The 12,320-nt window shown below is 38.3% G+C and overlaps 1 protein-coding gene across 3 annotated transcripts in view; it reads right to left on the bottom strand.

Moving 5' to 3' along the window:
• The window catches only part of PTPRN2 (protein tyrosine phosphatase receptor type N2), a 665,329-nt gene that overhangs the window by 238,741 nt on the left and 414,268 nt on the right, over positions 1-12,320 (bottom strand). For all 3 annotated transcript variants that reach the window (XM_054817056.1, XM_054817058.1, XM_054817057.1), the window contains exon 12: positions 2,593-2,657. In XM_054817056.1, coding sequence (XP_054673031.1) covers positions 2,593-2,657 — 65 coding nt within the window. The remainder of the gene's footprint in view (positions 1-2,592; positions 2,658-12,320) is intronic.

Genomic DNA, 12,320 nt, shown 5'->3' with positions numbered 1-12,320 from the left:
GTAGTCATTGGTGTCTGCACATTTCTTACTGAGGCACAAATCCTGTTATCATAGTTTAACACCTAAACCAGATTCCACTGTCCAGAGCAATACATGAATTATTGCTGAGCTTAGAACAGTTCCTGCATTTGTTTACACAGCTGCTCCATTTGCCACTACTATCTCAGCTATATTTCTCTTGAACTATTTCAGATATGAAACATGCCATGCAAAATCAATCCTTTTTATTTTACAGTCCTTCAAGTGAAGATTGTATATCCATTAACTTGGTCATGAATCTGACCTACTGTCCAAACAAAAAGGCCATTTCTCATTCTGAAACTAGAGTTTTCCTAAGTACTTTTGGTTTAAGCATCTTGACTTTGATTTACAGTTACCGTTACATATAATTCCATTCCTACAGTGTGAAGAAAAAGAAATCCTTATTCTACAGAAGGCTGCTTCATTATGTTAAAATATGTACTATTATTTTAACGCTGTTAAACACCAGGGTGAATAAAAAAAACAACCTGCAAAACTGGATTAACATAGTTAGATTTAACCTGAAATAGCCTGAATCTGATACCCTATCAACAAAGAAACAGCTTGGTTACAGCACTCCATTATTTTTCATGTAGGTGAGACTGCAGAAATGTATTCATTATGTATACAATCATATCTGATAAGACTCAGAAAGGGGAATGTACACAGCTGGGAGAATTCACATCCAACAAAATATTAAGCAGCTGAATAAATGCTCTTCCATCACCTTAACGTTTCAAACTACTTGGTTCTTTCGCTGCTGCTATCTCAGATGTAACCTGGAATATATTTAGGCCAAAATGTCTGCTTCCCTTCAGTTAATACATTTTCACTTTTTGCCTTCTTAAAATACATATTTGGCAGAGTGTAAAGCACCACCTTCTGTCAAAGTCTTTATTAATTCAAGTAGTATCACCAGTTTTTTTAAGAGCTATGATAGTCTAAATATATGAGAGATGAGTTCCGCAATGACTTTTACTAAACCAAGCACAAGAACCAGACTGGGGAGATCTCTAGCCTAAGAACTTGTCCATTTTTCCAGTTCTATTAGCTGGTCTTAAAAAAAGCGAAATAGTCCTGGAGGCTAGATCTCTAGTACATCCTTAGACTACGATGATTACAACAACCCCGTTACTACAATGAGGATTAATGATGCATTTGACAGGTGACAACTTCTTGCATTTCAAATATCCAGAAGTTCTTTCTTTCTCCATCAGCCACATATAAGATAACAATTCATTTAACAGTGAGCATTGGAAGTGAGGTGGGCTTCCATTGTCCAGCTGACTTTGAAGCAAACTGGAATCCATTCAATGACTGGGATCGGACAAAATACCTGGAGGTATTTCATGAGCATGAGGAGTCACATTGGGTAAAATTTTACTGAATGTGGCTTCCATAGACTATGCCACAGTCCTGGTTCTCCTGTTATTTAGTAGAAACCAGGGCTTGTGGATAGCACAAACGCAAGCTTCACTCTCGCTCGAAGTCAGGACACAGCCTGAGGTGCACAGCCATGCTCCAGGATACACTTCCCAGCTCTTGAGGTTATGCACCCTTGAGAACCTCAACTAGTTAAATCAGCTCCAGTTAAGGAGAGATGCGGCTTTCACTTTCTAATGATTTCACCTATGTTTGTTTCCAAGCTCTAATTCTTACAGCTTTGACCCTGAGCGTCTCAGCAGGTCTCAGTGTTGGTACCTCTTCAGGACCAAGTCTTTTAATAATGTGAATAAAGTTACACAAAGAACCTCAGAAATCCTGGCAAGTTAAGTTCTTAGGCATGAACTGATAAAAATTAGAAATATAAAAAATGAAAATCAGTAAAAGAGCAAAAAATTCCTTCAGTATATTGTAAGTTAGTAATTCATTATTCTTAATGCTAAGAATAATGCAATCACAAGAAAAAGGCATTTGTCTAGCCCTGTGAGCATTCACCACTATCAAAATTACTTAAATGAAAAGGCAAAAAAAAGATAACTGTGTACACAAAATTAGCACGAGAATTAGCAATCAACTGTAGTTCATACAAGGTTCTTAGCAGATAGCATCATCTTTATTAATAAATGATGAACTGCTTAGTGGAGTTTTTGCTTAGTGATATCACCATAATAACAGACACATGTTTTATTTATGTTTCAAGTTACATCCAAAATAAGCAAGTCATTCACTGTCAGATTCTCTCTAACATCCGAGGACTCTTTACCCCAAATTTAAACTTTCATTGATCTAGATGAGATAGCACGGCATTAAAACCAAGGGGAATAATACGACAACTTCAGTTGCTGTGCTCATCTTTAGGGATTTTGTTCCTGTGATACAACAAAGCAAAAAACTGCATTTCTTAAAGCTGGCTGTACTTTTCTCATAAGGATGGTATTTTTTTTCTCTGTGGGATACAGTGCTATTTATGCAGCAGATTGTATTTTGACAGATGCAACTGTATCATAAAAAGGCCCTTAGCGCTATCAGACTGGTAGCTCACAAACGTTCACGAGCTCCAGGATTTCTTAAAAAAACCCCAACAATTAAAATGTTTTTGAGAATTTAAAATGCCCCCAAGCCACTTACCTCCCCCACACCAGTCTGCAGAATTTTCAGTCCAGTTGTTTTTTCAAGTTTCTCTTTGTTGATGGCTGTAAGGAAAATTAAGATTGAGAGAGTTACAGGAAAGCTGGAATATGCATGATATTGCAGCATTTACAATATAACCAACCTTCTTTCCTCCATCAATAAACTCATGACAGTTCCTACCTATGGCATCTATGGAATATCTTTCCCTGATAACTACTCTACTAGTCAGTTTTTTGAATGCACAGGTATGCCATTAATTTTTCATTACAATGTGAAAAAGAAAGCTAAACTAATTCTAGATCCCTTGTATACATAGTATCACAAACATTTAACACATATACACAATACGTTTGGAAACTTCCTACTGTCTTCCTTGCAGTGAAGAGCGGGGCAGCAGCTTACCACTACAACAGCATTTCACAACAAATACAAACTCTTGCCTAGCAGGTGAAGTAAACAGTTTATTTCATGGCATCAGGATGCAATGCACAATGGTTTTTTTGGTTTTTTTTTTTTTAATTCATTTTTTTCCTATTTATCAGCATCTATATCAGTAAAAGCATTCAAAACAAAAATAATCCAGCATAAAACAGCTAAATGCAAAATAGAGGTAGTAATCACTGGGACTACATCTATACTTGCAACCCAAACATGTCCAGGGCATGAATTTGAGCACCGTCCTACCATTGCCCATACTTTTACATCATTACTATGTTCTTCACATGATTTTGGCCTTTGCCCACTATTGTTCTCACAAAACAATGCCCAACCACAGTTCTGGGGACAGCACAAGGATGAGATTATTCACAGCTGGGGGTATGGGTAAGTTCATCCCATTTTGGATAGGAAGACTTTAACCTTCTAGTTGTAAACTGTGTCAGTTGGACTCATGTCCAAAACCCAGGCACCTGGCTTGATTTATTTATGAGTAGAAACGAAGCCTTCCAGCCTAGTAAAACTCTCCTCCCTTTAGCTGTCTAGTCTAGTCATTGACTATGTAATCCAAGTGAGTCATCTAGGTTCTCTCTTCAGTCAACGGAAAGGGATGGACATTTAATACGATGAGTCATCCCACTTATCTTACACACATCTGCAGGCACCTATCTCTTTCCTCTGATTACGGACACAGTTTGCATAGACTCAGCTTCTCAGTTTAAGTTGCCTAAAGGAAACATTCCTACCAGAAAGGACAAGAAGTGTGCTAGAACATATTGTATGCTGTAAATTTGCATTAAAATACTGAAAGGAATGAATATATTTTTCTTTCATTTGTGAAAAATACTCTTTAATTGTTGCCATTCAAAACATCTTCAAAACAGTTCAGATTGTAGCAGACAACTCTCAGAAACAATATTCTTGTGAACTGATACTTTATTTAGTTTGTCCAAAGTGCAACACAAATGACTCACATTTATTTCAGAAGTGAGTCATATCATTAGGGCTCAATCTCACCTCATATATCCAAAATGTGGAAAGATTTTTGTAAGAGTTTGTGTGTGCAAAGACTCAAGAAGTGAAACCTCAAGCAATTCTAATACAATGAAACTTTCCTGACTGCCTTCAGCAAGGGATAAATATTGCCCATGATTGAAACGGAGAGGAAAGCTCTCCACCTTTTAGACCCACACAGGTTTGGTTTTGCGTCTTTTCAATATGCTACCAACTAAGCAGAGAGGAAGATGGAGTCCCAAGCTAAGAAAGCCTAAACGCATATTTTGCTGGATGACAGCCTAAAACCCGTATGATCACATACTTAATACTTATGTTGTGCTTTACACATTCACAAACGTGTTTATTCCACCCAGAGTCACAGGGACCACATGGGAAGAGTTGCCTGCACTATGCGATCTGAGGCTACCTTTTCACTGTGTTGTATATGTTGTGCAGCATGAATTTCCAAAAAAAATAAGCAAATCTTTGCCAATAAGCTTGATTTTCAGCCTTGAGATGGATTCTGGACTATATTGCTTCACCGATGGCTGATGACCTGCCATGTCATGTAACAGCATTCTCCCTTTCGGATGTGCTATTTCATTGCAAAAGTGTGCCATGCCACCACACTGACCTCCTCACACCCAGCATACACATCAAAGGCAGATTTCTACCAAATGCAAAAATTTAGAAGATTTATAAAAACTCAAAGCTCCACAGCCTCCTCCAAAGAAACTGAATGGTCCAAGAAATAATTTTTTGGTATCTTAGGATAAAGCAAACTGCACAGCAGAGTGGCTGCAAAATAAATGGGTATAAGTAAACAACAAGGCTTAAATCCCAGTGTGTAATTTCCTACCACATGAGCAGTTAATAGAAAATATTGGGTCTGCTGAATCTCTGAATTTTATAATTACTATTAGATATTTGACCTCCTTTCTATAGGTTTCCTGCAGACTTTAATTATTGAAGCTTTGATATTAAAAAACAAAAAAAAGTTTACTTAACACCCTGCTTTCCCCCTTGATATTGGCTAAAACACAAAGGACAGCTCTGACAGTCATGCTAACGTAAGCCCTGCCAAAATTAGGAGGCATGAAGGCACGATGTGTTACTGATTAAATCATAACCTGAAAATGGTCAAGCCCAGGCACTATCAGATTGTGGAGAGAGCGACACAGCAGACAGTCTCTGGCATGTTCACTCCAGGCGTGTAGAGGAACATATTTTAGCTAACCTTGAACGCCACAAGCAGTTCAGGAAGGTCAAGAAATTCTGTCAAAAACTGTGGTGCTGAAGCTGAAGCATCAGCTTCATATCAAGCAGCTGCTTCAAGCTGCTGAACAGTGAATATAACTGCTTAACTTTTTCTATGCATAACTATAACTGAGAATTTAGGACAATAAAACATAGTCAATAGCCTATAGATAGATGAGGAAGAAGTGGTGCAAAAATGAATTCAGATATTAAGAACAAGCTACTAATCCTTTGAAAATTGGCCTAATTTTTTTAAAAATATTTTAGTGTACTACCTGCTACCTTTTATTTCAATACAAATATACAGCAGATGATGTTACTGTTGCAAATTTTATGAACTGGAAATTATAACACTGGGTAACATGGTATATTGCACATTTCATCAAAGTTGATTTTTTTACAGCCACAGTTTAAAGTCCTGAAATACTAATGGAGAACTGACAAACTCATCAGCAAAGAGGCATAATAAAAACAGCTATTCAAAAAAAAAGCAAAAAACCCCCCACCCCAACCCAGTTAGCAACATATAAATCCCTTTTTTAATCTTCCAGTGAAACAAAAAGGGCTTCCAAACACACAAAAAAGGAGGCCTTTAAATTAAATTCACTAGATGAAGGATATGCAAATTACCTGAAGAAGCGGAGCCCTATAATGTTCTCAAAATTCTGCAATAGCCTATTTAATTAGTATTTTAATTTATCAGAATAATTCTTTGCACTTGACAATTTATGCAGTATTCCATATAATTAAGCACGTAGCTACAGTGGAATAATTTTGCCTACTCTCTGTATACCAGTTATTTTAACCTGAAAGAATCTGTGGAAGTCTCTTCTGTGATCTAAATTACAATGGGGACAACTTAATGGCTTTGGTCTATTAGAGAGCACGATGAGGGTGTTACTGAGTGTTAAAGGGTAGAGACTGTCACTGTTCATAGTCTTAGAATCATAGAATCACAGAATGGTTTGGGTTGGAAGGGACCTCAAAGATCATCTAGTTCCAACCCCCCTGCCATGGGCAGGGACACCCTCCACTAGACCAGGTTGCCCAAAGCCCCATCCAACCTGGCCTTGAACACTTCCAGGGATGGGGCATCCACAGCTTCTCTGGGCAACCTGTTCCAGTGCCTCACCACCCTCACAGGGAAGAACTTCTTACTTATATCTCATCTAAATCGACCCTCCTTCAGCTTAAACCCATTCCCCCTTGTCCTGTCACTACACTCCCTGATAAACAGTCCCTCTCCAGCTTTCCTGTAGGCCCCTTTAGGTACTGGAAGGGTGTTATAAGGTCTCCCCGGAGCCTTCTCTTCTCCAGGCTGAGCAACCCCAACTCTCAGCCTGTCCTCATAGGAGAGGTGCTCCAGCCCTCTGATCAGTTTCGTGTCCCTCCTCTGGACTCAATCCAACAGCTCCATGTCTCTCCTGTACTGGGGCCCCCAGAGCTGGACGCAGTACTCCAGGTGGGGTCTCACAAGAGCGGAGCAGAGGGGCAGGATCACCTCCCTCGACCTGCTGGTCACACCTCTTTTGGTGCAGCCCAGGACACGGTTGGCTTTCTGGGCTGCAAGTGCACACTGCCGGCTCATGTTGAGCTTCTCATCAATCAATATCCCCAAGTCCCTCTTCTCAGGGCTGCTTTCAATCCATTTACCTGTTCCAGAGAAGAAACTATCCTTAAATATGGCAAGTATTTGTTGGAAGGTGGCATCACTCACAAGGAAACCTTATTTTTCTGCTGTGAATCTGACTTTGAGGGTGTGCTGTATTTAATTAAATGTAGAAAAAAAAGTACTTACAGACATATAATTCCCCTGACCTCTATTACATGCTCTTTTTAGAATGAGCCAATTCATGCCCTAGACTCACTAACTATACTGACTGGACCTCCAGTCAATAAAGTGATGGAGGGCAATTAATTCAGATTTACTGTAGGCTGTCAGGTGAATTCTCCAACAACCGTCGTCTTCCCCTCAGCTTGCTGCAAAGCTCCTTTCATAGAGTCACATTCAGAAGAATTTCATTTATTATCCCCTCTTTGAGGAAAGCAAATGGAAAAGGAGGAAGGGAAAGCCAGAGACATGGTAAATGTTTATTACAGCTTTAAAATTTTTAACAAGTTTCCCAAATCTGTGATAAGCAGATGTTGAATTTAATTACATCAAGTTAGTCTTTTCTTTCTCCTCCCCTACAATTAAATTGAAAGCTTCTTCATAGGGTGAACCAGAAAGACCGCCTTTATGTTTGGCAGACCCACACACTGTGCCATACATATACATAGCAGATACTAAAACTTTCGTCCCTTGCAATTGAATGAAAATGGATTCCCATAATATTTGGTGTCTCTCCCTGTTGCGAACACCACAGTCCCAGAGTAAACCTGCCTTTGCACAGTCAATGCACCTCCTGAAACTGCTGAGGCATTCACACCACGAAATGAGAACGGGACAGAGGAAAAGCACACCATTGTTCAACGCTCTCTAAGACTTTTCCCTGCAGAAGAACCTGATGTTACATAGGTTTTTCCCACCTCATTCACTTTCCTTTGTTGAAAGTTAAAAAGTACATAATGAACCGTGAATTAGATACTTGGGTATGGCCATGTTCAGAAGAAGAGACTTTCTGGAATACAAGATAAACTCTCCCTGACTTTGGCATACGCCTACAGCGTGGTGTGTGGAGACCCTGTGCCCAGCCCTGGGCACTTGCTCCTGCAGCTACAGCCTGTCAATCTGTAACTCCTCTCCCTGGGCAGGAGTAGCATCAGGCTACAAGTAAATAAGTCAAAACCACAACATGAGCATTCAAAATACTCCAGTTTGAAACAAAAATGACTAACTCAAGCGGCCAGATGCAAGGACAAGAAGGGTCCCGTTTACATTTACATTAGTGAAGGACAAGTACACAGGTTGCGGGCAAAAGGTATTTTGTCTTCCAATCTTTACTGGGTGATGGCATGAGATCATGTGTAATTTTTAGTTAACTGGCAGCCAGGCCTGGAATGAAAATGGTTGCAGAAAAGTCAAAACTGCGTAGCTGTAGTAGCGACAGCCTGCTAAATATTATGTCATATTCAATTTTCAAGTAATTTTTCAAATTATTTTAATTAGATATTGTTTCAATCTCACGTGCATTAATTTAATTTCTGATATCAACATTTCAGCTTTCAATCTGTTCAGATGCAGTACCTTGCTGCCTGGAGTAATTTAAAATATTGTTTGCATTTCCAGCAATTTTGAGGGCACACATCCTTTACAACCTGCTCTAGCGCATAAAACCAGCAGATGGAAATTCAGGCCATGCTCACCACTCCCAGTGCACTTTGCACTCTCACAGTTTTTGGTGCAAGATAGCCAAATCTCCATGCACACAATCAAGGTATTTTCCATCTCTGTTTGTCTTTAATTCTGTTCAAAAAAACCACACAAAATCCATTTGTCAGGCAAATAGCAGCACTGCACACTGCCGTAAAATTGGCCCCTACTTGAGTAGCTGGCAAGAGCTGTATATTTTTTTAAACTCATTCACTAAAACAACACCACTTTCCACTCTCTAAATCATCTACCTCCCACATCTCTAATGTCCCGTGGTCAGCTAATATTCAACGACGGAGCAGCAAAGAGGTGATACATCAGGACCTCACGTAGCTCACGTTAGAATAGATGAGGTATGTATTTCAAACACATTGTTTCTGCCTGACGGCTTGCATTGATTTACTTTTACTTATTTAATAAATAGTTGCTCAATTGTATGTTTTCCCTCAACTGTCCTTTAAAATAAGCACACTGCTATTCTAAAATGTGATATTTAAATTGTAGTGAAAGAGTCTGGGATATATGCAATAACATTTCTGTATTTTGCTGGAGCATTTTTGTTAATGGTGGGATCCATCATATATAAATATAGATCTGGAAAGGCCTGTTGGGTCAACCAATCCTCTTTTTTTCTTCCCCCCCCCAGTCATACCCTTCTATGAAACATATGTATACAAGCTCCAAAATACTTCAGCAGTAAATCAGGCCTATAGACAATGCCATGGCTACAGAGGGGATTTTTCAAGGCGTGGTGTCAATGTGATGGTTCTGTTATGGGTCTGGTATGATCACAACTGGTTTATATGAATTAAAACTGTAGAAATGAAAAACCTTTATCTCTTCTAAATACTTTCTTGTACAGCTTCAGAAACCCATTCTCAACAATATTCTCCTAAATAATATAAGGAAGTCAATGTCCACCAACAGAAAAGTTTTGAGTACTAACAGCAAAAATAACTATGTCTTGCCTATATGTGTTTTACAAATATAGAATATATTTCAATGAATTCTTAGCAGTGACAATTTTTAATACTATTGACCATTTTAACAGTGACAATTCAATACTGACCATTACTTGATGGAGTGCAGCGCATGTATGTGTACTGATTTCCTTGCATACTTAAAACACTTATCCATTATTTATAGCTAAAGGTGTACCAATTCAGCCAGTGTCACCAGAAAATGAAAAAAGAAGTGTCATTCCACCTTTCACATCAAAATTTGTTCACATAAATATCCTTTGACAAGTTTCAGCTCTGTACAGAAAACTCATATAAAACAACCTGCAGCATGCGGAGCTGAAGCTAGAGCAGAATACATTCAAGTAGACCAAAGTGGCGTGACTACCAGTGCAAGGCCACACAATTTTTCTCAGCAAGCTTCTCTCTGGGCTGATTGCTAATGTCTAGATGAACTTTTAAAGTCCCAGTTAGCTTAACATTAAAGTTCAGCATCATATGTTCAGTCTTAACATTTACAAATTAGAAGGCAAGATTTGTGGTCCCACGGGATGGGTGGGTAAGAAGGACCACCTGGACCTCTCTCGGCCCTTCTTAGTGCAGGGAAGTCTTTGCCTCCTCACCTTAACAACACTGTGGAAAGTAACACTCCGTAAAATGAGCTTAAGGCCACAGCTTCTTTTATTTCCGTTTAAATAGACAGGTTTTTGGAATAGCATTATAAATGAACAGTTTTGCTGCCTTCTTTTATTTATAGTCAAGAATTCAACAGATTGCTTCAATTTTCTTGTGATGAAAATACTACCAAAAAACCAAACATAGCAGTTATGCAGATAATAGCAGTTACTCGGCTTTTCAAGGGTAGCTATGTATTCTAGTCTTGTATCTGCTTGTTGCTTCTATTTGTATATTCTCTCCTTCCATATACTTCATTTTGATCCCTCAGGATATCCACTGCATGTCCTTTTTGTGTTTTAGTATTTTGAAATAAGAACCGTCTGTTCTCTTTAAAAAAAAAAAACTTTACATAAGATCCATTCCTTGTCTTTCCAATGCTTTAGAAAAAGTAGAAAAATTATAAGCTTCTATGACCATCTCCATCTAATAGGAACAAAAATACTTACCTACCTAGTGTCCAGGAATAGTAGCATCTAAAATACAATTTTCTCCCTTGTTCTCGCTTTTCTAGCAAAATTAACTGGAGTGGTTTATTAGCAGAAAGAACCATTGAAGTGATTCAGAAGTTGCTACTTATGGTTGTAGCTTTGTAGAAATTCAGGAAACCCTGTTAGCTGGAATTTAACTGACCTTGTGTGGTATTCTATAGTAACTGTACAATAGTTATTGAGGCAAGGGAAAGGACTAAACCGTCTCTCCAGAAGCTCACCAGCTACTTTTTCTATAGCTTCTGTTATATTTTAACATAAAACAAACCAAGGGACTCAGGAAAAGAAAACCAAGAGTTACTCCACTTTTAAAGAAGCGATCCACGCTTCCCGAGGGTCTCCCTGGAAAGTACGCTGACCCTCTGTGATATTATAATATATAATATTTAAAAATACACATATTGGCCTCTAATTATTAATCCTCATCTTTGTTATGCTGTGCTTTTTTAGCATTCTCCTACTTGCACCACTTTGAGTCTTGTCATATAAACAGCTTGAAATGTATGAATTATTCGTACTCTTATTTAAAATCTGTCAAAATCTTTGGATGGACACTGTGGTGTGTTTCCACTGGTATATGAAAAATTTAAGGGGCACTACCACTAATTCTCAGCATGCCAAACTGTTACTTTTAATAAATACACATTCAAGAACTGTCATTTTTTTTTTCAGTCATTTCCCCAGTTAATAAAACAGTACCCTGTAGGTTCATTTCTTTAATGATCCAAAACACAACTTAAAGCCATGTTATTTGTTATTCATCTACAACTACACTTAATGTCATCTTCGTGGCACAAATGTAACAAGACTGAGTTGGGAAAACATTAGCGATATTTCAACTGACTGGCTCACTAAATCATGAATAACACAGTTAATGCACAAGGTCATTCACTAACAAAAAATCTATTTGCTGGGCCTCAGAATAAAATGAAAATATTTATTACCAAGGATGCCACTAGTAACAGGAGTCACAATAAAGCTTTCAGGTGAGAGTGAATAGGGACAATGTTAACTTGCCCATCATTTCTCACAATAATTTTTCATAATTCCACCTTAATGAAAACGTTGAAGGCTACTTTGCTACCTTTAAAAGAATTTCTTTAAAATCAGCAAAAAAGTGGAAGAATCAGTGAAGCCTGCTTATAGTTCAGAAATATAGGCCCAATAGTTTTTAAAGAATATATACACTTTAATCATATAATAAAAAAAGCATTATGGGATGGGTGAAGTGCAAAATAAGGAAGATAAATGTTTGTCTACAGAGATAACTGGGCCTTAAATGCATTTACAGAATTTGCATGTGCATGTGCGTGTGTGCAAGGATGCACATTTGATGAGAATGAGAAGGATTTCACAGGAAAGTTCTACGTGTGTGCAGAATAGATACTTTGCATATTCTGGGGATACTCAAATTATGACGGTTATTACTACATCACCTACAAATTTTTCTCGTGGCCAGATCGTCATGGGAAAGGCAATGTGCAAACACACAACTACAAGGTGATTCCTGTGCAAAAGAGTTTATATCTGCCAAACAACTGGAGACAGTAAGTGGCTGCAGAGAAGAGTACAGATAATGAGGAACTGATACTAGGCAAC

The sequence above is a fragment of the Grus americana genome, chromosome 2 (genome assembly GCF_028858705.1).
Source record: "Grus americana isolate bGruAme1 chromosome 2, bGruAme1.mat, whole genome shotgun sequence".
NCBI classification, from domain to species: domain Eukaryota; kingdom Metazoa; phylum Chordata; class Aves; order Gruiformes; family Gruidae; genus Grus; species Grus americana.
Note: the sequence above shows the minus strand (reverse complement) of the source record. Positions and strands in the feature narration are given on the sequence as shown.